Source organism: Serinus canaria, chromosome 14 (genome assembly GCF_022539315.1).
Source record: "Serinus canaria isolate serCan28SL12 chromosome 14, serCan2020, whole genome shotgun sequence".
NCBI lineage: Eukaryota > Metazoa > Chordata > Aves > Passeriformes > Fringillidae > Serinus > Serinus canaria.
Genome location: NC_066328.1, coordinates 9,668,906 through 9,696,716, shown reverse-complemented (window position 1 = coordinate 9,696,716; position 27,811 = coordinate 9,668,906). Strand labels below are relative to the sequence as shown.

At 42.0% G+C, this 27,811-nt stretch overlaps 1 protein-coding gene across 1 annotated transcript; it reads right to left on the bottom strand.

Annotated features, from left to right (window-relative positions):
• Positions 1 to 738: 738 nt before the first annotated feature.
• Positions 739 to 10,680, bottom strand: NPTX2 (neuronal pentraxin 2). Its single transcript, XM_030229920.2, has 5 exons — positions 10,228 to 10,680; positions 8,655 to 8,871; positions 5,298 to 5,542; positions 3,596 to 3,775; positions 739 to 2,379 (listed from the first exon to the last, which is right to left on the bottom strand). Exons 1-5 carry the CDS (start codon positions 10,678 to 10,680, stop codon positions 2,152 to 2,154), a joined length of 1,323 nt encoding a protein of 440 aa, XP_030085780.2. The 3' UTR covers positions 739 to 2,151.
• Between the last annotated feature and the right edge of the window lie 17,131 nt (positions 10,681 to 27,811).

The window sequence follows — 27,811 nt, the reverse complement described above, 5'->3', positions numbered from 1 at the left end:
CAAAATCCCCACCATCTGAACTATTTAAAAACAAAACCAAACCAACCCAACAAAGTACAGCCCCCACCATTACCACCTCCCCAGGGAGGTGGGGCTTCTTACTCAGGTGCATATGGCTAAAGGCTGTGAGTGTTTAAATAACTGAATAAAGAGCAACGTGGCCAAGAGATGTGTAAAGACCTCCCTCAGCCAAGCACTGAACTCCAGCACTGGTGTTGGTGTTTAAAACAGACCCCACCACCCACATGGGCTCCAGGACATTCAGCACAGTGTCCAAGACAGTTTCACTGCTGCCCCTTTTAAGAACAGAGTGAAATATGTGTAACTCCAGAGCTGAGCTCCTCCAGCCTCTTTTGAAAAAGCAGATAAATAAAGCTGCACTGACTGCAGGGCTGATGCCTCTTCTGGGCACCAGCCCATGGGAGATGAGAATTCTGCACTTTTCCACACCTCACCACACAGATTCTTTTGACATGGAGTTTTGTGTTTGTTTTTTCCTGGGGGCAGGGAAAGCACTGTTGTAGGCTGAGGGTGCAGTGTGTGTGTGTGTTTATTTTAAAGCCAATCACAACAAGAACACTTGATGCATTTAGGGAATAAATTTGACACATTTAGGGAATAAAGAAAACTTCTTACAAGACTGTCCTTCTACCAGACTAGAGAGGCAGCAGGTGAACTCATGGAAGCTATGAAAGAGAATATTCAGTGTCTTGTGTGACTATAAAAGAATTAAGAGACTCGTTTTACAGTGCATTTTAATTAAAAGTTCATTATAAGAATTTTCTTTTAAGAACAGCATACTACATATTCATGGAAATATGTAACTTTACCCTACAAATGGGACTGTCACCATATTATTCTTACAATTCAAACATATGAAAAATAAAATATGATATTTAGCTTTATAAATTCCCCCTCCCCCCCTTTAAACCCTTTATCTTTTAAATAACAAAAGTATTAACTCTTTCCCAGTACAGTGCATTTGCTATCTGCGAGCCACAAACCAAGAAGTCACGTCAACGCCAAGGAAACAGCAACATTGTTTGCAAAATATTGAGAGAAAATGATAAAAAAATATAGTAGTCAGCCCAGTGCTTACAGAAGAGACAGTCAACAAGAATTGAAAAAGCAGCACATTTTCATATTACATAGGACCATTATAGTGACATATAAACCAGTGCAGAAGACTTTTATGCTGGAAAAATATATACCAATTCTCAGCAAGCAGAAACTGAACTTTGGCACTTGCTCATAAAAAGGCCTTTCAAAGCAAAACAAAATGGAAATTCACTTAATCACAGCTTGTATATTAAAAAAAAAATAAAGACATTGAAGCAAGAGAAACAATAGAGAAAAGTGTACAAGCCAGGTCACTAGGAATTCAGTACATTCAGCCTACAGAAAATACAAGCACAATCTTTCATCCACCCACCTACACTGGGATCCTGGCTAGCAAAGGACAGGCTTGGGGACAGAACCTCACCTGAAGCACCTCTGCTTCAATGGAGCTGTGCTGATTAAACAGCCCTTTCTTCAAATTAAGCTGGATCTATGTGTCTCCACTACATCACCTCTATCATAAAATAAGGATTTCTACTCTGCAAATTAAGAAGCAAAAGCCTTGCACTCAGACAGTGGCTGTTCTGCTCTACCCATAGCTGCACCATAACCACTGCAGTGTAAGGATTAAGTGATTCTTTTTTTAAAAAAGGGCTAAAAAAAGAATGGCTTCATTTTGAAGGAGACAATAGACTGGAAGGAAGGGTTCACATTTAGTCTGTTATTCCTGGTGCTGTCAGCACTGCACATTCTCAGGAACAGGAGAGTGAAGTGTGCACGCTGCTCTCCCTCCCTGCAGAAGAGCTGATGGTCTAAGCTCAGGCCCAACCAAAAGGGTTCTGCAGGCCAAAGCACATTTTTGGATCAGGCCATAGGAAAGCAAGGGCTGCTCATAGGAAAGCAAGAAGTGCTCCTTTCATAGCCAGGCTCAATGCCCCAAGCTAGCAGCTATCTTTGCATTGAGGCAGTTTACTCAGTTTTTATTCTTTCAAGGAGTTAAGACTGGGGAAGGGCAAGGAGAAAAATAAGTGCTTTAGATTGCACAGAAGATTGTCCAACTAAAGGGGGCACTTGGATGGGAAGTGATCACAGCTACAAGTCAAGCAGACGCTCCTCACAGGTCTCCACAGGCCATTTAGTAGCACCTCCAAACACATCCACGTTGTTGTCCACCCAGGGGATGATGTTGCCAGGCATGTTGATGGAGCAGTTGGCAATATTCATTATGTCTTCAGCTCTTAAGACCCTGTCCCATATATTGAACTGGCTCATTTCCCCAACAAAGGCTTGAGTTGCATCAAATCTTCCTCCTACTGTGTCCTTTAGGCACATGAGAATTAGATGAGAAGGTTATTTTGGCATTTTCTGCTTCAAACTCCAAGTCCCTCCCCCCCAGCCCCACTGCTAGAGGGGGATGCAGAGTTTGGTCACAGAGGTGAACAAATTTGAGTTTCTCCAAGGGCTACATTGAACAAGGCATTCAGTGACAAGCCCCAACCTGAATTGTGTCCAAGCAACTGAGGGCAAACAGTGGAGACTGCAAAACACCACAAAAAGGCTGCACATAACCAACCCTGCCTCGAGCAGTAGAGCAGGAAGGCAGCTTTAAACTCTGAAGCTCATTTAAGAGCCACTGTGCAAGCCTAGCACAGGAGAACTCCAGCAAGAACTGCAGGGATGTGTGAGGTTACCCTGCAAGCTTTATGGCTATAGATTAAACCAGAACTGCAGCCCTTGCCCAGCTGTCTGCAGGGACTGGGAGATGGGATCTTGGGATCTAAATACTCAGGCTCTGTCTGGTTGTAAATGAGAGATTCAAACTGCCACTGCTTAAGCCTAGAAATGTTTGCTTGTTCCACTCACTACCCCAAGGACAGAAATCACTCATTTTTTAATGAATCCAGTAATTCCACTGACTTGGAACTGATAGCACAGCACAGAACCCAGCACAGTGCAGGCAGAGATAAAGGAAACCTGCCAGAAACTCAGCAGTGAGCCGGAGCATCTGCTCTGCAGAGAGTATTAGGATACTGAACTTGCCATTCTGTCATGGATAAGTATCTACTAAAATCAATATCAACACAAAACTAATTTTTCATTGCTCCAACTGTGAACCTGGGAATCCTGAGGAAAGGCTATTTCCTGCTACGTGTTACAATATTTGCTTTTTTTAGTAAATGTATCATGTAAGTAGGGAAATAATGTGAAGCCAGGAGCCACACAATTCATGACTTCTGAGATGTTAACTAGAAAGGCAAGCTTCAAAATCCTCTGGGGTTTTTTTTCAATATTCTAAAAGGACTGATTCTTAACCCCAACATGAATATTCTGAATATTTAATAAGTGAAACAAATATACCAATGTGTGATTTTATAAAGTATTTGTTGCCTTGTTTCAGTCTTTCTGATACTGTGTATACAATAGGACCAAGTGTTTAACAGAGAAATTCTCACAGCTCGTTTGTTTGGATTTTTGATTTTAAGAAATTGGAGTTTTGATTTTATTTAAACCCTGGAACACCCTGTCATTCACTCACCTGTTCCTGACCCAGGATCAAGACACCTCCAGGTTTAATTGGATGCCAAGGAGCAAGATTCTCCCCAGTGCCAAGCTTCTCTCCATCCTGAAAAGCTTCCCACATTCCATCTCTGGTTGTCCATGTTATGCAGATATGATGCCATTTTCCATCACTGATGAAGAGAGGGAGCTGAGCAACCTACAAAAATCAGAATAATGCATGTAGCAACCCAAATCTAGCAGTTCAAGCCCAACATGTAAAGAGGAACAGTATTTACTCTGTCCTCAAAAGCAAAAGCTTTATAGAGGCAAGAGTTAGTCAACATCCCACTTTGTAGGATTCCACACAATCATGAAATTATTTAGGCTGGAACATCCCTCCAAGATCCCCAAGTGCAATCATTAACCCAGCACTGCCAAGGCAACATCTGCACCTGCAGGGATGGTGACTCCACCTCTGCCCTGTGCAGCCTGTTCCAGTGCTTTGAACCCTCTCAGTGCAGAAACTTCTCCTCATATCCAATTACAACTTCCCCTGGCACAACTTGTGGCCATTTTCTCTTTCTGTTGCCTGTTACTTGGGAGGAGAGACCAAACCCCCATCCTGCACATTAATCTGAGGCATTTGTTGTTTAAATCTCAGTGCTTAGTGAGATTCCACCCAGTGCTCATGTTCAGTTCCTCTCAGGATCTGGGGTTTGCCAGCACCATGTGCAGTAACAACTTTAACAAGCTGATCTGTCAGCTGCCAGGAGAACTTGTGGGAACTGTTCCCTAGACCTCACAACAAGGAGGAATGATCTGAAAACCTCCTCAGGTCAACATCAAGACACAAGTGCAGTGGGCTATGGAGCTGTGATGTGGAAGAAATAAAAGCCTCACAGAATATTGATATTACAGACATAATACTGAGGAGAAAAAAAGGTATTGCCAAAGATAAGGAGACTCAAGTTTGCTTCTCTTCCACAAACCATTAAAAATAATTGGTTATTGATCTGGGAGGGACATAGGACTGTTAAAAGTCCATAATCAGCCACAAGATGAACCACCTGAGTTCTGTAGCAAACACCTGATCCCTCAGAGAGCAGTGAGTTACCAGGAAACCTAACTGAAGGTGGCCAGAAAGGATACTGGTTTAATGACAAGTTTCAATGTTTTTTTCCAGCTTGTTCAAAATGCCTTGTTCAAAAACCATCAATGGTGTGAAGTAGCTGTATCTAAAGTCTGAAAAATTGTATTTAAACTGATGTTCAGTCACTAAGCATAACAAAACCAGACCATTATGTGCAAAGCCTTTTGCTCTCTGTCTTCTGCAAAATTCATTTAACATTGTTAACTTCTACAATTAGAAAGACAGAAATACTGCAACTGGCTTAGATCTTACAGGTCTTGTAATGTGTGGCTTCAAATTTTGCTTGTGTTTCATAAAACAAAAGGGAAAAAAAAAACCAAGAAGCCAAGACCTGCTTGTAACTTCAGACAAGATAAGTGTGTGCACATCTAATGTCAAGCTGCTTGGTCTCAACACACAAATATCTGAACAATTTAATTTCTGTTTCAAGTGCTTTTATGGACTTGCAATCAGCAAGTGGAGCACAGAGAAGCAGACAGCAGCACCTCAAAGGCTTCTCTCAGGGGGAAGGAAGGAGTCAGTGCAAAGGCACCAAGGGGTCAGGCCCTGTTCTGGTTACACTGACAACAAAGAGCTCATCAAATCTCACCTTATCATTAATTAGCAGCTCAATTGGATTATTCCCCCATTCTATGAGGACAATTTCATTGGCTTGCCCAGGTACAGCATATGAGAAGGGAGTGCCAATTCCAGGAGAAGCACTTGACCTCAGCCACAAGCACACAGTGAAAGCATAGAGCTCTGGCAGAGTCTTCTTGATCTTCCCATACAGGTAGTTGGTGCGAAGGGGGAGGGAGACCTTGAACTCATCAGGTGACTTAAATGCACTGTTACCTGGAATCACATGGAGCAAGAAAACCCTTAACAGTCAGCAAACCATGCACTGATAATTCAGGCTAAGACACAATTGATATTCATAATCTTTGGCTTTAATCACTTCAGAGAGGCACAGAAAGAAAAGTATACTGAGGTAGTGTTGATTTTGCAGCACACAAACATGCAAATAGATTTTATCCACATTGTGATAATTATTTAGTTTATTTCTGTTCATTTAGAGGAAAAAAAATAGATGGTAGACAAATTCCTTCATTGCCTAGTTCATGGCTGGAGGCCTTCCTATTTCAAACAATTCAAACTGGTTGAAGACATTTCCTCTCAGTAAAATGGATTCTCTGCTACACTCATTATTAAAGCATCACAGTGCTTTACAACCAGGATTTCTTTCCCTACTCCTGCTACACTTGCAGTATCTCTGTGTTAAGACTCAGGCTAAGACACATTAACACATTTTGAGCAGTAAATCTAAAATAAGACTACACTGACATAGTCCAGAAAGCAGCTACATTGAGGAGAACTGATTTCTGCCCCATCAACTGAACAGGACAAGATCTGAAAATGTTCAAAGTGATCTCAACATTAAATATCAAGCTATGAACTATGGCTTGATTAGGCACTTGATTTATTATAAAAGCTAAATGATTATTTAGCTTTTTCTAAAAAAGTGGTAAAAACCAGTGAGATATTCTAGACATGCTTACAAAATTGAGAATCCTACACACCTTTCTGAAGTTGCAATACTCTGGATCATATAGTTGATTTAGATGCTCATAAGTAATTTTCTAGAAGCATTAAGAAATGAATCCCACATTGTACCACAAACTGAACCCCACAGTTCTGTAGTAATGTCACCCTCAACTTTTTAGCAGCCTGTCCTTCTGAGTCTCCCTCATTTCCTTTGCTGGCATTCCTGAAACAAATTCAATCCACTTGCCAAACTTCACACTCCCATCCAAAGGAAAAGCTGTTGTTGCAAAAGGTTGTCACAATTCTCATATGTATTTTTTAAATCATTGGCATTCTCTCATTTCCCCTTCTCAGAAGCAACTGAAGTGTTTTGGCTGCATTTTTCACAGAATGAGGGGGTGGGAGAAGAAAAAGCTTCTCTTTGGCTTGAATCTGTCTTGAGGAACCTTAGAGACCTGAAATGTTCTAAATGGTAAGCAAATAAACACCAGGGTCTCAGGGCTCATACTGAACAACCTCCATTAGGCTGCTACAATCAATCTCACACAGAAAAAACAGAAACTCTCTTTAAAAGAGCAATCATTTTTGGGCTAGATGGGCAAGAAATATTGTTAATCCCTTTCAGAGATAGGGAAAATAAGTTAAGATGCAGTAAATTATCTGTCTGCTCCTCCAGAAAAGCTAGGAATCCCACTGAAGTCCAGGCACTATTTGCAGGATTATACCTCCTGCTTTTCCTACTGCATCCCCTTCTGCTGTCAGTGGAGACAACCACTAAAGAAATTAACAGAAAACTTTGGGAATCACAAGAGGTGTACAAGTTTTAAACTCTTCTGCCTCACTGGTAACTAAAACAGCTGTCACAGCTACAGATAAAATCCAAGGCTTACAGTGGCACCTCATAAAGTTATTTTTTCCCCCTCTGTTAAGTCTCAGGACAATGAGGAGCTTATGACACTCTAGTTAGTTATAGGGAAGAAATGCTAAACAATACTGCATCTTGAATAAAAGCACAACAGAAATACTATTTTCAAATGAGACCAGATGAATTATTGTCTGTATTTAAAATACAAAATTAAAAAGTTCTTTCATCATTATTACCTTCACTTGGATTTGGCAGAGGAACCAGAACAGCTAAGCTGTACTGTAATAGCAAATTACACAAGTAAAAGAAAGGCTGTATCTTGGTTCCTGTCCCAAATTCTTCACTTCCCCGGAGACTTAAGACAGCCCTCACTCCCCACACAAAAAAATAAAGGTGGGAACAGGTTATTTTTAGCCCAGCTGAATTACACATTCTTGTTCTCCCACCACTCTCTCCTTCTGATATGAGTCACATCTTTCAGAGACAAGGACTATCTATACTTGACTCATGAGACATTAACAGGCCACTAATTCTCCAGAACTTCAGTTGCAGGTTAGGCTTTGTCTTGGCTCTCAGGAAACACTAAAAGACAGAGCCAGTAGAAAATAATCACCCTCCTTCTCTTCTCCCCTCCTTCACTCTTTTTAGAAGAACAGATACAGTATTACACACAAGTCCATTAGGCTGCATTTCTAAGTTCATGAGATATGCATGTTTGCACCATTTGGAAGGCTTGTCCATTAAGCTGCTTTTAAGCAGAGAGTTATTCACCTTGGAAAAATCACTTAAGGATTGGGCAGTGATATTTACTGCAACTCCAGCCCTACACAGTCCACTCTGTACATGTACACAGTCAATAGGAGAGTTCTGTGCTGACAGAAATTTGTAATTCAAATAAAGATTCTACTCAAGCAGAGAGATCTCACTAATAATTCAGCCAAGAATCAGAATGAATGACTAGGATTACAAGAGTATCCCCCAGTGGACCATGTGTAATCTACTGTAAACTCTGAAGGCTGAAAGCTTAGAATAGAGCATAATTCAAGTAGCTGCAGTTACCCAAAGTCATAACCAGTAACAAAAGGAAAGGCCACCATCAATACTTCCAAAGCAGCAGGAAACAAAGCTGATATAAAATGCCATTCATTACATCAAAGGTAGTTGTGCTAATTAAATTTAGCCCATATGACTGTCAGTCCAAATAAAGGCAGCTCTACTCAGATGTATGCTTGACATTATGGAGCTATTTACACCCATGCCATACTTATTCCTATCTCCACTTGCCTCCTTACAGATCTTTCCATCCCACAAACACTAAGAGTTTCATCCTAGCCACCCACACACACCAAATTAAGAGACAGGAAGCCAAAGCCAGGCAACTGCCTGTCAAGCAAGAAGCCTGAGATAAAAGAAAAGGGAGAATCCAAGTATTTGCACTGTCACCTACTATTTAGTCCAATGTCTTTCCCTCAAGACCCACATTTACTGCTCTGGAAGGAAGGAAGGAGTAAACAAAATTAATCAGGATGGGGAAGCGTTTGGATTCCGAGCAATTACCTTTCTCTAACTCAGACACTCTTTCTAGCAATGCATTCAAGGCTGTCTCTGTCTTCTGCCGGTGGGCTGAGGTCTCGTTGTGAAGCAGGGACTTCTCATCCTCCAGCTCGGCCACCTTGCTGAGGAGCTGTCGCTCCAGGTCCCCGAGCCGGCGCTGCAGCATCTCCCGCAGGTCACTGGGCAGCGCTGCGTAGGACACGTTGGCTCGGAGCTGGTGCTTCAGGGCAAAACAAGGGGGGGAAAATTGTCATTCCTGAAAGAGAAACTGGGAAATGCAGGCATGCTCCCGGCTCAGAGCAGGAAAGTAACATCATGGAGCTCTCCAGCAAGTACAGCATTTGTCATGGTCAGAGCTTTTATCAGCACTGTAGCTAAAGAGGTCCTGAAACTAAAGGGCACTTTCCAGCACTTAATATGAAGGAGTTTTCATACATTTAAAGTTCAATAACATCAATGTAGGGAGCAGGTCCGATGTAATTCTATTAGTATGCATACATGTGGCACGTTGGTCAATTTTTGCTTTACTTACTGTTTGTGACATGGCCAGTATAAGTAAACAGAAAAACTAGCACTTCATTTTAGATTAAAAATTAAGCTATTTTGAAAGCAGATTTACCAAAGTAAGATGCTCCTTGAATCAATCTAAGTACTAACCAGTAAAAGTATTCTTATTCAAACTGAAAAAAGAGGCATCTCACACTCTCAAATAACACTGGTATCTTTAAAGATACTAAAAAAACAACATTTCCACCTACCATGTTATTCTAGAGGAGTTTCTCTTCTACAACGCTAAAAAGAATGCTTCAGAAAGACAGCAGTAGTGGTAAAAGGAGAGAATGAATACTATCAGCTCATTCAAAACTGCACTTGCAAAGCAGCACTCACAGCACAGATCAGCCTTTCGGAAGTTACTCGCCATCCTCACATCAGCACTGACTGGAGGACAGCAGGAGCAGGCATGTGAGGCTTTCAGGGTGTGAAAAGCAAAACAGCATCAGCACAAATCCTGTGAGAATCCTCTCTACGAAACATTTGCATGAGCAGCACTCGAACCACGGGCACTGTCCAAAGGCTCATGGCAATCACTTATCGGTGGGCTCGGACCAAATCCCCTTCCTGTTCAGAGGCGCACAGAATCGGGTTCTTTTCATTCTGTGTCAGCCCTGAGTTCATCATCTTATCTGCACCATCTGCCCAACACAATCTCCTCATTACCACTGGTCTGTTCAGCACCATATGCCGAGGTCTTACTGCCCAAGACGTCAGCTTTGTACCTCAAACCACATGAAGTCACATCCCCAGAAAGGGAGATTTACACATTTTTAATACAGAAACTAAGCTGGTGACAAGCAGGGAAACAATAATCTCCCCCCACGCAGTGGGAGAACACATTCAAGAGCAACCCCCGAGGTATTTACCATTAAAGAGAAAAGATAAATAACCAAGAGACCACGACAAGCCAAACCGAGCCGCTCGCCCGCGGGCTGGGCCAGTTTGGATCCATCTCCACAGGGATTTAGGGCACCACTCGTGCCCCAAGTGCCCGCTAGACGTGAAGCGGCTCCGGCCCTACCTCCAGGCTCTCCAGGCGGTCCTTCAGGGTCTGCATGGTGCGGCTCAGCTGGTCGATGACCAGCGCCGGGTCCCGCGGCAGGTCGCCCATCGTGTCTTTGCCCTTGCCCACCTCGTTCTTCCACGCCCCCGCGGCGGACTTGCCGTCGGCACCCTCGCAGCGGCTCAGCTTCCCGGTGAGCTCCCGGATGGCCTCCCGCTGGCTCCCGATGGTCTCCTTCTGCTGCAGGACGGTCTCCCGCAGCTGCAGCACCGTGGCTTTGAGCTCCTCCTCGGGGGGCAGCGCGCCGCCCTGCATGGGCACGGGGGGCAGCGGGCAGCCCGTGCCGGCGGCGTCCAGCGGCAGCGAAGTGCACACGAAGCGGCTGCCCGGCGGGCTCTCCTGCTCCGGGGCCGGCGACCCCCGCCCGCCCGCAGCTACGGCGAGCAGGAGCCCGGCGGCCACGAGCAGCATCCCGGCTGGCGAGCGGAGCGCCCGCTCGGCGGAGCGGCCGGGGCCGAGCCGCGGTGCCAGGAGCGGGTCCCGCTGCCCCGTCCGGTCCGTCCCGTCCCGTTCCCCCCACGCCGGTCCCGCGCCCGCCGCCAGCCGCGGATTTTATAGGCAGCGAGGGAGCGGGGGGCGGGGCCCGACTCGCGCCTGGCGCGCTGGTTGGCTGCGAGCTGTGTGACGTCAGCCGAGCCGGGGCCGGGCGGGCGCAGGGTCGGGAGCGCTCCCGGACCGGGACCGGGACCCGCGGCGGGGCCGCCCCTTCTGTCCGTGCCCAGCCTGACGCTCTCGTGTTTCTGCTGACACCCCTTGTCCCTTGTCCTCACCACGCTCCGCGGTGAAGAGCCCGGCTCCATCCACCTCGGTGGTCTGTGCCGAGCCCGCTCCAGCTTGTCAATGCCTTTCTGGTACTGAGCGGGTCAGAACCGGACCCAGCCCCTCGAGGTGATCCGAGCAGTGCGGAGCAAAGGGACTGTCCCTTCCCCTCCACGCTGCTGCGAGAGCAGCCTGGGGTACGGCCTGCCCGGACCGGCTCTTCGAGCTACAGGATCAAGCCGTCAGAAAAACGGGAACGGTTCAAGCTGTGCATCAGTATTCACATTGATTATGGAGGGGAAAGAGACACGAGCATCTTACTAGAGTACCATCATTCTGTTCCTGGACCATAAGACCATTGTGGTTTCAGCTATATTGTTTGTGGCATCCAATGTTTTTTATGCTGATCCTCTTATTGAGTTACTTTAAATGTATAATCCGTGAAGGCTTTTATATTTCCAAGTGAGATACAAACACCGAACAGTTCTTAGTAACTTCTTGTGGATATGCAATAAAAAATCTTACCTCACCTGGGAAAAATGAGAAACAATTTCCTTATGCATCAGCAGAGGCTGCTCTTAGGACTCCCAAATCTTTGAGTAGAACTTCAGATTTTTAGAAAGTTTGCATATGGAGATGAAAGACATTTTACCATAGCGTAAGGAGTTCCTACTATGAAATACATACTGTTTTAAATAATAATGAATAAGAATAAATAATATGTAATTGAAAATAATTTTAGCTTTTTTTTTTTCAATCAGCACGATAATTGCTTTGTTATGTACCGAATTAACAAGTTTCCAGGAGTGTGTACCACAGGGACAGTTAAATCTGATGGTTTCATGGAGTCCAGTTTATTTGTTCAAGCCTTCTAGCAATGTCCTGTTTAAAGTCAAACGAGTCAAAGGCAACTGCAGGCACTGTTCAGCCAGATGGCTGAGATGCAGCTCCTATTGCTCATTCAAGGGAAGAGAACACCGGGGGCAGGCAGAGTTCAAAATGCAACCAGAAGCTCCGATTTCTGTCTGAGCTCCCTTTGTCTGGACACCAGGTCTCAGGAGACTGTGCTGCTTCCTGGATGAATGAAACGTTCCCACTCGAGTGCAGAGGCTCTGACTAATGCCTGGGCAGACACTGAGCTCCCATCAGAATCAACAGCACATCGTGTCTTCATCACCTGGCTGATTAAAATTCTGGGTGCTGCGGTGAGGAGCACCATGCGAGCACACCAGGAACATCTCACCTGTCAACACGGGGTCTTTCCAGTCCACATAGGTCAAGGAAATATTAAAGCTTACACTGAATAATGTACCAGAACTATTGCTCTGCATGTAAGATTAATCAGTCCCTTCTGTATTGTATTGCAGCTCATTTCTCCCAAATTTCATGTGAAGTGGTTGAATAAATAAAATAATTGTAAGATGTTGGATTTAGCCTGTAGGAAAACAGTAGTCAATCGCTTTTATACAGCTTGATTCTATCCTTTATAATATGAGTTATGATGGCATCCTGGGCAAATAACCTCACATTACTTCAAAATAAACTTCAAACTCCTGATCTTGATTTTAAAGCCCACTTTACAATTCAGAGCTGATCCCAAATAGGTTTTGGCTGAACGCATGACAGTGATAAAGGCTTTGCATCCTTTTAAATCCAAGCAATGTACAGCTTGAAGGTTTTGCTTAATTATAGATAGATTTTTGTCAAGATCTCTTATTCAGACAAGCTGAGGAGTAACACAAGCAGCAGCAAGCAATAAACATCTGACTTTCAGAGTTCTGTAAGGTATATGATGGTAAATTGCTCATGACAACAAAAGTATTGTCCTTTATTACTCTACTGTTTCTTCTTGACAGGGGAGGTCAGTAAAACAGGAAAGAATCCCAATAAAGACACTCAGAAATGTCAGTTACCACACAATGGGGTATAAATGTGGAGGACACATTGTGCTTCTTAATATCCTTACTCTTTTGCTATGGTGCTTCAGTGCTTTCAGAATAAAAAGGAGGTGAATGCCCTGCTCTGCTCTGGTGTGGCCCCACCGCCAGTCCTGTGTGCATCTTTGGGCACCACAATATAAAAAATGCATTAAACTAATAGAGAGTGTCCAAGGGAGGCCTGGGGGATGGGGAAGGGTCTGCAGGGGAGGCTGAATGAGAAACTGCTGAGCACCCTTGGTCTGCTCAGCCTGGAGGAGAGGAGAGTCAGGGGAGACCTCCCTGCAGCCTCCAGAGGGGCAGCTCCAGTCTCTGCTCCCTGTGACCAGGGACAGCACCCCAGGGAATGGCTGGAGCTGGATCAGGGGAGGGGGAGGCTGGACATTAGGAAAACAATCTTCCCCAGAGGGTGTTTGGCACTGGAACAGGCTCCCAGGGCAATGGTCTCAGCACCAGCCTGGCAGAGCTCAAGGAGCCTTTGGACAAAGCTCTGAGGGACAGGCTGGGATTGAGGGATTGTAAGGGCTGTCCTGTGCAGGGCCAGGAGCTGGATTTCAATCATCCCTGTGGGTCCTTTCCAGCTCAGGATATTCTATGATTCCATGACTCTCTGAACCCAAACAACATGAATTACCCCACTTTACCCTACTTGCAGATTCTAAGACCTAAATTTAACACAGGTAATAATTTATTGAAACACTCCTTGTGACTGTAGGCAGTGTTTTTCATGTTGAAGGCCATATAAATCTTCATTTTGAAAGACTGGCATGCAGCAGTACATTATCATAAATAATAAATCATTAAAATTCCAAGAAAGTCCATCATTTTTACATCAATACATCACATACTAAAGCATAAGCTAGCTGAATACTTGATCACTCAATATATTTTAAAATAAAAATGGGGTTTTTTCCTTATGACCAAAATGATCAGTTCATAGGCACTGTGATGATATTTCACTGTAGGATAAAAGTGGATTGGGTTAGAGGAGGAAGCACAGAGAGCACAGGCAACTTACAGTTGCATTTGAGAGGTTTTTGAAACTTCTGGCTCTGTGGCTGTCAGGCAGCCTAGTGTGTCAGCAGCCACAGAATGGATTTTTAATTTTTAATTTAACTTTGACAGTTTCTATTGCCTTCAAAAGGGCTTTATTCTCTTTGGAAGCAGCTCTTGTATGCTAGCTGCTCTGTATCTTTGATGCCTAACAGGAGTGTCTAACACCAGAACTTCAGTGTCTGTGTAAAATGCATTGGGATTCTCAGGAATATAAAGGGTTGGTGTTTAGGATGAAGGTCTGGAATTCAGGGGATCTGACACAGATCTTTGTTAACACACATCTGTCTGGCCACTATCAGTAACACAATTTTGCAAAAACTTCTAAATAAATGAGGAGACTGTGCCTCATTTTTAGGGTGTAGCTTAAGCCCATGAAAGGCAGTGTACAAGTGACTTATGATTGACTTCTTTTTTTTTTTTTTTTTTTTTTTTGATACTTCAAGTTTGTTCCAATCATTATTATCCACATGTTCAGTGAAATATTGGCCTAAAATATCTGAAGGGCCTGACCTAAGCCAGACCTACAGATACAGGTTTAGGTCCTCTTCATAAGTGACTTAGAATTTCAGCTCTTACTGTAATGGGAGTTAAGCATTTAACTGGCTAAAGAAATTTTCAAAATGCCAGCTGTCCAACTTTGCCAAAATTCTCTACATCTCCTTAGCATTTCTCAGTTTATAAACTCACACCAGGCAAAATTTGTTTATTCCTGTATATCTTTGCATCACAATGGGACTCAATGCTTATTATTTGTATCAGAGCAGTGTTTATATCAGCTAGGTTATATTAATTTATTTATTCCATTTTTTTCTAAGAAAATGCTACTTGGGCTGCCATTTACATCTTCCAAATGGTAAAAAAAAAATAAATAAAGAAAAATATAAATAAATAAAGAAAATAAATAAATAAAATAAAGAAAAATAAAGAAAAAAATAAATATTCCATTTGTGTAATTTTTAAAGTATGTATCACTGCCAAAATGTATCAATCCACTTCTTCCATGACAAGTTTAGCTATTTACTCTATTACCTATACTGCTATTCACCAGCAATGAAGCTTGAAACTATGCAATTTTTTCAGTATTTTCTTCATATGTTTGCTGAAGTAATCAGATATGATCTGACTCTGTATTTATTCTTTAATATCAGCTTCTGACTGCATAAAAGTCCCCTGGCTGCTGATTAGAGAGGTGTCACAAAAGTGAACTCCAACATTTTTAAGCATGTTCCAAGAAACTTGGTACCTGGCAAATCTTACTACCAGGAAATTTAGGAGGAAGAGAGGTGATTAAGCAGTTTCAGGAAAAGATGTGAAACTCTGGTTTGCCTGGAGAAACTAAAAGTCACAGCATCCAGGAGTACTGCATCATGAGGATTTTTTTCAACACAATTTAGGAGTTCTTTATATTCCCATTTTACATAGTTTTTATGGATAAAATAGAATATTAGAAGGAACCCACCATTAAGAGACATTCTCCCTTTTTCTTTCCATATTCTAGGCTAGTCTGTGAAAATCATAAATGAAAAATGTATTTCCTTTTAAGCCAATGGGATTTTTTTTTCCATTGATCTGAATAAATTCAGGATTTCTCTAGATCATTTAAATGATACATCACTTTTCTGAGAATCATTAATTTGCATGATCTTCCTCCTAGCAGAAGGACAACAAAACTCACAGAAAAAATGAACTTTGTCAGAGAGCTTCACTGTGGGAACTTTCAAAGCACATCAGGTACTTAAAAGAGAGCTTACTGCCTCCAGCACTGCCACTTGCTGCTGGTGGCTGAAGGGCAGGAGCCTCTGTGGGAATGCACAGGAGCTGCCTGTCACCCTGACTCTGCTCACCCACCAGCAGGACAGCAGGGCAGCCACTGCAGGACCCATTCCCTTCCTGTCCTCCACAGACATTTAGCCCCAAATGTCAGGCTCAGGAATACATCTGAGAAGTGAAATAGGTTACTTATGTGGAGAACAAACCCTGAGAGCTTCACCTTTATTACTTGGTTATTATTAATGCACATCTCCCTGAAATGGTGTGAATTTTGTCCAACTCCAAGAGCAAGACAAACCACAGAATTTGGCTAGAGATAAAGTCTGCATACATACAAAATATATTGCAATGTATCAAATGCTTTCACATGTTCAGATCTGGATATTTTTTGCTCACGTTTCTTTTCAAAATTCGAAGTCCAGTTAGATGTGGTGTTTTTGCAGAGTGAGAGGCCACTGTGAAAAGACCTCATATCACACTTGTTTGTGTGGCACATGAGAGCATTTCCTCTCTGCAGACTCCATTAGCACCACTTCCCACATGGACTATTGCTCCCAGAGCAGGAGCTGGAACTATTCACTCCATGGCAGGTGTCTCAGTGCCTCCTGTTACACTCCAAATGCTGCAGTGGAGATAATTATTACAGCCCATGCTTTGGGGGGTTTCTAGAGGCAATAAGCTTAAGGCAGTCCTTTGAAATCTTTCCAGTTCTGCAAACTTTAAAGTCCAGTGGCAGGGGAATTGTTTCCCTGCAGCTGGCTGGGAAATTGTGTCCCTTGACCAATCACTGTCACTGTGGTGTTAGAAATGTCTTTTTTCTTTCATTGACACAGTTACATAAACCAAAAATATATATTTGTACCAGTCATTCATACCTCCACATGTGTGTGCAGGATGCTCACACACACTCACAGACAGAGGTTACATCAACTGCATTTTTTAATACAGAAATGCACCCTTGGACTTGGAGTTAGAATCCACAGAATAGAATGTAATGTACCCACCTTGTGACAAAGGAAGAGAGAAAAGGATACAAGAGAGATCAGAAATCCAGGACAAAAGGCAGAACAACTTTCTGTGCCTTTCCATTACAGAACATCACTGTAGAAGTAGCCCAGCCTTTCATGTGGGTGAGTTTGTTCCTCAGTTCTGCCAGGAGCAGAGAGCCAACCTTGAGCTCTCCCACCAGGGATTTCCCTTCTCCACTCACTATTTCTGTATCTGGCTCTGTGACTGACAATTAGAAATGCTGTTATGTCATGACCCACATGACACCTGAAATGCCAAAGCACCAGGTGTTCTGAGATGATGTTAAGTCACCTCAATAGGTTTCATTTCAAGTTCTAATGAGTGTGACAAAGTAATGATACATGGAGAAGATCCAAAAAGTTCTGGTAGGCTGAGGGGGAAAAAAAGTCATTTGTCTGTGGAGGTAGTTTTTGCAAGAAAGTAGAATGTGCACAGATGGAAGAAGACTGACACAGGAAGATTACAAAATAGAGGGTTATATAACTTTAGCAAAGGATGCTGCATCATGCTTGAGACTAAACACCTGGGGCCAGATTTGATAGTGAATCTGGAAATTAATTCATTTACACCAGACAAAGTGAGACTGTGGAGATTTTGGGCTTCAAGAGCAGCTCCACTATTGACCTGTGCAGGGTATTTCATCCCCTGGCTCAGGAAAGGTTATTTGTACTAAAAGGTACTGGAGTGTGAGAAGAGTTAACCAGCCAAAAAAACTGTACATTTTTATTGTCAATAATGCATCTACCTGTCCCTGTACTAACTCTATCTGGCAAGGCTGTAATCATATTTTAAGTGAAGCAGATCTTAATTATTTTATTTTAATGCTGAGAACAGATTTACCTTTCCCCTCCTGCCACTTGCCTGGTTCCATTTTGGTTTAATCTGTTCTCTTTTCATCATTTAAGGTGACAAGACCTTTGGAGAAGTGATTGGCCATTTTCTGTGTGTTTTACAGTACTCAACTAACTCCCCACTGACATTAAATACAAGTACTGAGTACTGTAATGATGTTATTCCTATCTATATTTCTATTATCTAATAGCTAAAGTCACTGGTAATTTTACATTTAATTGGTTCCCACAGTATCTTTTACACAGTATGCCATCATGAAATGATGTCACAAACTAAATTTCTTTCTTTGCAGACCGATGGGCATTCATTAGAAAACATACACTGAAACAGTAATAATGCAGTGTTAAAATTTTCAGTCCTTTGCATTTAAGTGCTTAGCAACATTTCAGGTATCATTAACTGAATGGTATTAAATTAATTCATTTGTGAAACAGAGCCCACTTCAATGTTTTCATTCTCTAAGGCATGTCAAAATTTTGCAGTTGCAAATTACATAGATTAAATTTTCAAATAAAATGGAAAATAGTTTGCCTATAAAACCTTAATTTCAGCCTGTGAAAAATATTGTGGACTATGAAAGAGCAGGTTCTACATCCTTGCTGTGCCTTAGCCAGTCTGAACAAAGGTCTAATGAGTCTCTGAACAGTGTGAAAAAAATCTCTGGCTGTCTGACTAGCCGACTGTAGGGCAGGAAAAATCCTATTTGTCCAGGTTTGATTGAAACTTGAGTTAACTGTCAGTGCCCACACAAACCAGAAAAATAGGATTAAAGGCCAAAGAGATATTAACAGTGGAAATGCTGTACATCTGCTTTGACAGATGATTTTTGCACTTCACAGGTTTAACTAAAGATCATTTTCTCAGCAGTTCTTATGAAGCTAAAGCCCTTCTAAATGAAATTATTAAAAAGAACTGAGGATTAGTGAAATCTAAGCTCTCATAAAACTATCCAAAATGTAAGTGGTAACAAGATGCAAAGATAAAGCAGAGCACTTACATTTCAAAATAATGACATGTCTTGCATCAAAATCCAATCAGGCTGTACAATGCTAAGGGCCTTAGTCAGCTATTTTTTCCTAACTCTGAAAATCATTAATCATACACCAAAATAATTTTTATTTGTGACTATGGGAATACAGTAATATTTCACAGGCTGTGAAAATTGTAAGGATAAAATTGAGAGAATCACCTTAGCTTGTAATATGACTTCACCCAGATACCTTCCAAAAATTATGCCTCCAAGTCATTCAGCACAGAGGAGCTGCTGTACAGTTCTGTTTTAGCCTGGACCAATGGCAAATAATTCAGTAGAGAGCCACTGAGCCTCCACAGCCAAATAAGCCAAGGACTTTCTTCTCCCCTGTTTGATCTGATAACAGGCTTAGTGTCAGAGCTGCTCAAGGAAATGCTGCAAACCCAGAAGTGTAAGCTCAGATCCTGATGCTGGGTATTGTGCCAAAGCCCAGGCTCAGTCAGAGCACTGGTAAAAGAGTAGGTGGCTCTTTGAGCTGGGAAGTCAAAGGCACCAGGCACAGCAGTGGTACAGGTGGGCCTGGCTTGACCTCCCATCCCCATGCTGTGGAGAGATGAGTGAGAGTCTTAAAACCAGGAGATTCTGGAATCTCATCCTCAATGTATGAATAAATGAAAAACATCATTTTCTATACAAAATAATATTAACTAATTTGCATCCACATTTAATTTGTAGTGTTGTGTCGTGCTTACACAAAACTGTATATGAATGAATGCCCCTGAAGGGAATATTTTAAAAATAAAGGGAGAAGTAAAGGGAATAATTTTAAAAGCTTGTCTGACTCAATTGCCACTGTGCAAGCCCCACTCAGAATTGTGCTTTACAAAACACTGCTTTGGGCTCAGTCACCAGACCTGTTCTCCCTTTGCCAAGCTACAAGGTACAGTCAATGCAACTGTGATGAGACCAATTGCTGGGAAAACTAAAGATCTTCTCATGATTAAAAAACTAACTATTGTTAGAGGTTGTAATATTCCTGTTATGTTCAAGTGTGGACTAAGTTATCAGTAACTGATTTTTTTCTTTTTTCCCTGGGGAGATTTGATACAAGCTCTGAATGCCTGGGATCTGTGAAGACACAGTAAAACCAGATGAGGACAAGTGGAAGCACTGCTGTGGAGAAGGCAGAGTGCTCATGTGAATGAGGGTCATTACAAATCAGATTTACTCCACAGTTTCCCTCCAGTTTCAGTAAAGGTAAAACTTGCATGAAAATGCCATTGCTGACTGCAGCTCTGGGACTCTTCAATAAAAGGATTGATCCTTGCAGTAAGTGGATCCTGGATACAAAAGGAGTGCTCAGCAGCAACCAGAGGGCTCCAGATGATGACAAGTAGATTATCCCAGTAAGAACCACTTAAAAAGCAACCACCATCAAGATCTTTTATCTACAGCATAGGCCTCTGTGGCTTGGAAGGTTGGGCAGATTTTATAAGACATTTAGTAACATAGAGGAAATATTACAGCTCAAAATTCAGTGAGTACCCTCACATCAACCCTGTTCTCCTGAGGCATAGTTTACATGATTATTTTCTATTTGTTCAAAAATCATGGATAGGGCCAAAGAGGACACTTAAGTCCAGAGGAACTGTGTAAAAATGGGAAGTGCATTTATCTCTGAACTCATTCAAAGGCAGGGAACACTGAGGTGAGCACAAGCCCCTGAGTTAACCTGTCTGGTCACCAGCTCCAGGGCAGAGCTGCCTCCTAAGGCCAGTCAGCAATCCTTGTGCCCAAACTAAAATCATGCTTATGCCTCTTGGTGAGAGCTCCTGATATGGTTTATTTACCTTCTGCTGTTCATTCAGAAGCACTCCAGTCTTCTCAAAATAACTCAGTATATTATATACATTTCTCAGCAGATGTTCAATGAACCTAAACACACAAACTAAGGAAGGCAGGGTAGCTCCAAGCTCAGCAGGGCTAGAGAAAAGGTCCCTGATTTATCTGAAGCTAGCCTGGAGTATCTGAAAGCTTTTGTTGAGAGAAGTTTAAAAATTCAAGCACTACTTAAAAATCACACATGAGAGAAGGATTTTGGAATACTCCACTTTGCAGAACACAAGCTGATGTATCCAAGGTGCACCACTGAGCTGTCAGAACGTTCCACACACACAGCAGAGCAGCCTCTAATTAATCCTCTGGGTGCCATTAATGCAGCTGCTGGGGGTGCTCCTGGCAGCACACACTGCACCTTGCACAGTGATGGGAGTGTGGGGAACCCAGTCCCATTCTAACAGGGTATGTTGGCATTTGAAGGCCATTATAAAGCACATTAAGGGGACACATATTTGCACAGGAGCTTTCTGGAGAACAGATCTCCATGTTTAGCTGATCTCCTTTTATACTTCCATTAATTTGTTAACTCTTCTACACACAAGCCTTATCCAGAATTCATGCTCTCTGTGTGATTTCTGTCTTTCTGACCATTCACTGATGTCAGAATCAGTTATTCATGCAGAATCCATTATCTGCCCACTCTCCTCATCCCCACTGACTCACTCATTTCTAGAATTTTCCCCCGTGTTTTTAGCATTACAAGGTTGACACATCTAACTCAATTCTCCAAAGATATGTTTCCTGTTTCTTGTTGATGGGACAAAATTTACAATACCAAATCTTCCATGTGGATGCTGTATCTTATGGAGACCATTGCTGTGCTAATAATGGTTATGCCATGATTTTTTTTTTGGTGGTCATTACCACTTATAAATGTGTAGGATATTTATGGAAAGCAAATGCATGAGGCACCAACATGGTTAAAATAAGTTCAACTCAACATTCAAACACTTTTATTTAAAGTCAATTTAGCTGCATGTGATATTTCTGAAGCAATAAAGTTTCTTTATAGTGAAGTCACTACATTTAACTGTTCAAATCACCTAAAATTTTTAATTATTTTTCTTCCTTAAGGTATATTTCAATAACCCAGCCAGTCCTAGTAGATCCCTGGTAGAAATTGCATCCAAAACACCTCTGAGTGCTATGTCTGAATAAGCTGCAAGCATATCAAGGCATTACTTTCTGTGGCTTTTGTAATATATTATGCACATAGATGAAAGTGGCAAAGTTTTTAGCCTCATCAGTGAAGCCTCAAGGGGGCAGTTATGGTATAACTACATGGTTTCAACCAGATGGAATCCTTTGGGCTAAAAGATGAAAAAATCCACAATTTATTCCAAGCATTATTTCTCAAGTCTATTGCTGCAGGGTTTGAGTGGGTCCTGGAAACCATTTTCTGCAGCAGAACTAAAGGGCCACAAATAAGATTTATTAAGGAGTCCTTCTTTCAATGTAAAATCACTTTTTGCCAATTTCAATTAAAACTCCTCCCTCAAGAAATCCAGCTAAGGAGGGAGATCCAGATACTTGTTGCTTGCAAAAATCAGATTTGCAAGGGAAGAAATTAAAATTTTTAAAAAAAGAGGAAATGTATGTCACTGATGGTGGACCAGATCCTTTTATCACCTACACTTGTATCAGGGTGAGAAATTTTCCTTTGTCACCAGCTTCATAGGAGTTCTGAAGAAGCTCAAAGTGAAACTATGAATAACACACAAAATTCCATTATAAAAATATATCTGCCTTTGCCTAAAACACTGCTGTGATTCCACACCATTTGCAGAATTTTGTTGGCTGAATTTAACTGTACATAGAATCTCTTGACACAAGAAAGCATTTGGATTTGCTGCTTTGGACTTCAGTAAACACAGCTCCACTGACTTTTTCCATCAATCAGTTCACTCACCTTGCTCTCCAAAATGAAAGGGTGTTTTCATTTGGGTTGGTTTGGTCTGCAGAGCTAAGGAATCAGGTTCTTATACCCCTGCGAGTAAAACTGAAGTTCTCTCTTGTCAACAAGAAGGAGATTAGGGCTTTGAGCATAAGAGATAAGCTTATTACAGCAGGAATCTGTTCCCAGTAATGGTTGCACAGACTGCCCATGCACTTATAACACTTGATAGGTGTTCATCTCATCTGCTGCCAGGGACTGGAGCCAAACCTAGAGCACACATTTTCCTATTATTTAAAACTTTAGGTACATATTAGTAATCTAATTACTACCTACTCAGTGGCACTGGGACAGGCTATTAGTCTATGCAAATCTGTCTGTAGAGAAGGAAATCTAGCAGCTTTCTTTCAAAAATATTTAATGAAAATTAAATGGTTCAATTGCCAAGCATGGCTGACCTCCAAGGGTCAGTAAGGATGCTGGTTCTGCCTCTGGCTCTGTCCTACATCAATAGTGTGTGCTCCCAGCTCTATCCTTGGTGGGCTCCTCACCAGTTAACTTCCAGCAAACTTTCTTTGATAGCTTTCAAACCTATCAGATACATATTTAATAAAAGCATCTTTCAGAATATCTGAGTGGAGATGGACAAAAGTAAATGTGTATGAAAACTCTCCCTGTTGGCTCCTTTCTGTCACAGCCTGAAGAACACATACAATTAAAATTCCTTCAGAGAGGTAATGACTGAGACTCATCAGACTCTATTTTAAAGTACCCAGAGGGTGAAGCAAATCCAAAGAGGAAAAGGACAAAAGAAATTTGGGAATGAGCATAAAACAGTTAATTAACATCAGATTTTGAATGGTCAAATGGTAGGAATTCAGAGAGGCAGCAAGTAACAGTTTCCTGGAGAAGTAGTTGTAATTTAGAGAGGTCCTGCCCTGGAGGAGAACTGGGAGGTGACTCAACTACACTTCTCTACTATTTGTTTTTCCTTCTCTCACTGCAGGAAATATGATTAAAACTATGACATCCAAATCACTGACAAAAAAAGAATATCCATATAGCAGCAGCAGCAAAAAAAAAAAAAAGTGTGTTGGGCAGAGGAGCATATTCCCTAATCCACACCAATTTTCTCTGTTTGGGCTGTACAGGATAGCCTGCTACATGCCCTGTACAGTCACTGTCTGACTAAACAATTTGTCTTAACATTCTCATTCCCCAACTAAATTCCCACTACTAGAAACCCTCAGTCACTTATACATTGTACCGACATAAATCAAGATTTCCAGCTCTAACTTCCCAGTTCCAAATACGCCTCTGAGATCCTCGTAGCATTTAGAAGCTGTTTTTTTCACTGTACACATATTAGCATATTATGAAAGGAATAATTAGCATATCAAATGCTAGAGATCAATTAGCTGCCAAAGCACCAGTCTAGACACCAGCCTGACACTTGTAATGAAATCAAAGCCGAGCTGGCCAAATGCTGCTGCTCCCTCAGCAGGGCTCTCAGAGCAGCAGCAGCAGAGTTCATTCATTACCCTCTGCAGCAGCAGAAGCTGATTATCATCTGCTCCCATTTACTGCAGTTGCTGAGCCAAACCCTAAATGAGCTCACAGATTTGGTGACTATTTGTTTCTTGTCCGTGCCTATTGACTGCGTGGTTTTATTCCACAATTACCACTTGGTTCCAGTAATTCCTGCACTTACTCTTGAGGTCTCTCGGGAGCTGCCTGCTCAGCCCTCCTGGTGCTGGAAACCAGAAAACTGCTGTGGACAGCCAGGGACAGGCTCCTGGTGCACCATAGAGCTCAGCTCCAACAGCTCTGCTCTGTCAAGACTCTTTGAGGTTCTGAGGGATTCTGAAGAGGATTTAACTCATGATGATGAAACAGAGCCAGAACACTGCACTGCACAAAGTAGAGATCAAATACTTTTGCCCTCAAAAGGAGCATAAGAAATTGTGAGCTTCAGTGCCTTGGCAAGCTGAGAATGAACAGCCTGAGGCAATACATGTCCAGAGAGCAGCAAATACAGCAAAACAGCAGCTAAGAACCTCATTCTGCAGTCTAAGGATGACCAATTCCTCATGAGATTTCCCTATACCTAAAAAAGAGAGAGGGAATTTCTTTTAAAGGATATGTGATCAAATCTCTGCTCTAAATTCACTGTACAGTTCCACATCAGATGCCTTCTGACAGCTAAGATTCTCCATTCATCACTGAAGCTTTGACTTCTTTGAAAAACTTCTTGCACTTTTGCCCTAATCACACTTCCCATGATACAGATGGCTCAAATACTCATTTACTTCCATGGGATAATAATCTTTTTCGTGCCATTATCAGGTTTCTATCTGCAGATACTGTTTAATGCAGAGTCATATTATATGATCATGCATTCAGGAAAGGAAGACGACTGGCTGGAATTTCATCCATGTTAAAACAGAGACACAGGAAAGAAACTGTAGACAGTGGTTCAGCAATAGATTTATTCCCATTAAAAAAGGAAAACCGTGCAAAAGCTAAAGACTGGTATGGCTTAGTTTCTTTGTGACTCCCACAAAATATTCTCCAACACAGCCATTCACTTACACACTTACACCTTTTCACTTCACCTAAAGAATAAACACCATTTCAGCAGAGAAACCTATACTGGTTTTACATGCTTTGCTTTGAGCTCTAGCTCAACAGGATGCTGACAGACAATAAAACCTATTTTCTAGTCCTCAACTGGAAGTTACTTCTGAAAAGAGGAATCATATAAATCAACTACTTTGGGAAAATAATTCTGTTTTCATGGAATTACTTTCCCTTTATTACAAGGTGCAGTGCCCCCAGTCTTGTTCTGATACACTGCAGACCCACCACACCATGTACCTGAATGCTCTGTAAGGTCACTGTTAACAGTAGTTATTCCTGCTCAGATCCACACAAAGCAAACACATGACAGCAGCTGCCAAGAAAATCCAAGGTTAGCTCAATTTCTGCTCCCCAGATTTCACTTGGTGTTTTTTTCTGATGGGCATTACCCTTTCCACTGTTAGAACAGTCAGTGTCTGCCCCTAAGTGACTGCTGGAACCTTGTATTCACACTGTGATTTTCAAAGGTGTTATGAAGGATAGCTCATTTATACCTTTCTGTTGTGCCTAAGATGCACTTACATGAATCTTGCACATTCAGGAAGCCAAGCTGGAGGGGGTAAGAGAATTCCTCCCTCCTGAAGGAATCCAAGTCAGTGCCTTCCATTTTATGGTTAGAATGGGGGAACAGAGAGGAGAGAAATTACACATTTTGACTTCACTTACTATGATAATTTGTGTGGGTTTAATGTAATAATTATAATTTGGGTAAGATGAATTCACAAACATTATCCTAGTAAGGAAACACATAAATATATTCACAATTCAGACATTTTAAACAAAACCATCTATTGTCCAGAACCGAGAAACTCCTCAACATCTGCACTGAGCTTGTACAAAATACTACAAATTGCCAAGGATTCCCTGAATATTCATTTCATTTGTTTGTATTTAATTTGCAGCATATGATGTTTTATGCTAGTAATTATATAAAATCAACACTTACAAACACAGATAAAGGCCTTCACAGAGCCTAGCAGAGAGCAGTGTAACAATGTAATCCATTTTAAACCAACAGAAGAAATACTGGCATCATTTCAGAAACGTAAAGCACTCAGTACAGCTGGAAGAAGCATTTATTATTTATACTCTGGAGGCTTTTCATTCACATTTACCAACATGTTTACCATTTGGAATGAAGATAAATTAGCAAGGCAGCAGCCAAAGACAATTTTTTTCCGCAATAAATTTCAAATCCAGTAACATTCAGGTGAACCATTCCCATCCTTCCTCCCAAGTGACTGGCAGAGATGTGAGAGGCTTAGTAAGATATGCTTGGATCAAAGTGGTGGATGCTATGTCACATATAGTTTCTGGATTTGGATACATATCTGAGTTAATGCTAGAAATACATTTAAGCTTGCCAAGGCAGGTTGGTGTCATGAATAATGCATTGCATCCTACAACACAGAACCCACCACAGAGGCTTTTACAGCTATCCTTAACTGCTGGTCCAACATACAGAGCATGAATTTTACACAAAAACCTGTCTGGGGTTTTTGGGCCGTGGGTGCATGACAAGTGACTGTTCAGAGCATCATCCTAAGCCAACAGTATAGAAAGGTAACAAACTTGCATGAAACCACACAGTCATTTTAAAATCTGACTGCATCATTTGTGCTTTTATCAGTCACAGCAGTAAAATACCTGCACTGCAATTATGGATGGACTCAGATGCACAGGACAAAACATTTCAAGTCACTGCTGAGAACCATTCAACTCTCTGCCAGTGGAGAAAGCTGCTGAAAGCCCTTGTCATCTCAGCTAGCCAGCCTTCACTTATTTCACACTGCAAAAGTGCAAATTGTCCTGTGACCCTTAAGACAATAGTGGAATACCCACACTTCTATAAAAGAAGGCTGTACCATTTGGAACACTTTCTGTGTGTATATATATATGGATATCAGTATAAACACACACTTGCCTCCCAGCCAGTGATGAGCCTCTGCTTCCCAGGCACTTCACCTTTGCCCTTAAAGCTCCCTGAATGCTGAGAGCCTCTCTGTGCATGGCTCCCATTTCCCCACTCTGAGCACACCTAAAATCTAGATTGCTGAGGGGTTTATTCTCAGGGCATCTTCAAGACATCCTGGGGCCAGAGTAACACAGAGATGCTAAGGGCTTTTTGCCAAAAAGGGGGTGCTTATGTTGATATGGGTATTTGAACAACAGCCTGGAGATCAGAAAACTCTTCCCAGTAGTGGGAGAGCCAGATCCATTCCCTCATTATCCTGGAAGGCTGCAAACCTCATCTCCCACCACCCCAGGGAAGCTCCCAGCCTGTGCCTGTTCTGGAGGCTGCTGCCTCCTTCCCTGTACAGCAACTGCTCTGCAGCACAGAAAGCACACAGGACTCACAGGGGAAAAGCAAACATAACACTATAACCTATACAAATTATTAAATAAAAATCTAAAACTGTTTTACCATTGGCTATTTATCATGCACAAACTATATGCCAGGTGGTATGAGCTGAAGGAGAAAAGCAACTATTTCACAGCTAATACCATTGCCAGTGCCAAAACTTGGTCCTTGATTCATCTAATACTATGGGATCAAATTCTTGTCAATAGAATCTCATGGTGTTGAAGCTTCTAACTTGACAACCATCTGCCTCCACAAAACCAAACTGCATACACAAAACATGCTGAGTGGGTATGAGACAGTATCTGTTTACTGATTACTATTGAATAAATTTTAAAAGAAGTAATTGTCCTGTCATTTTCTAGCTTTGA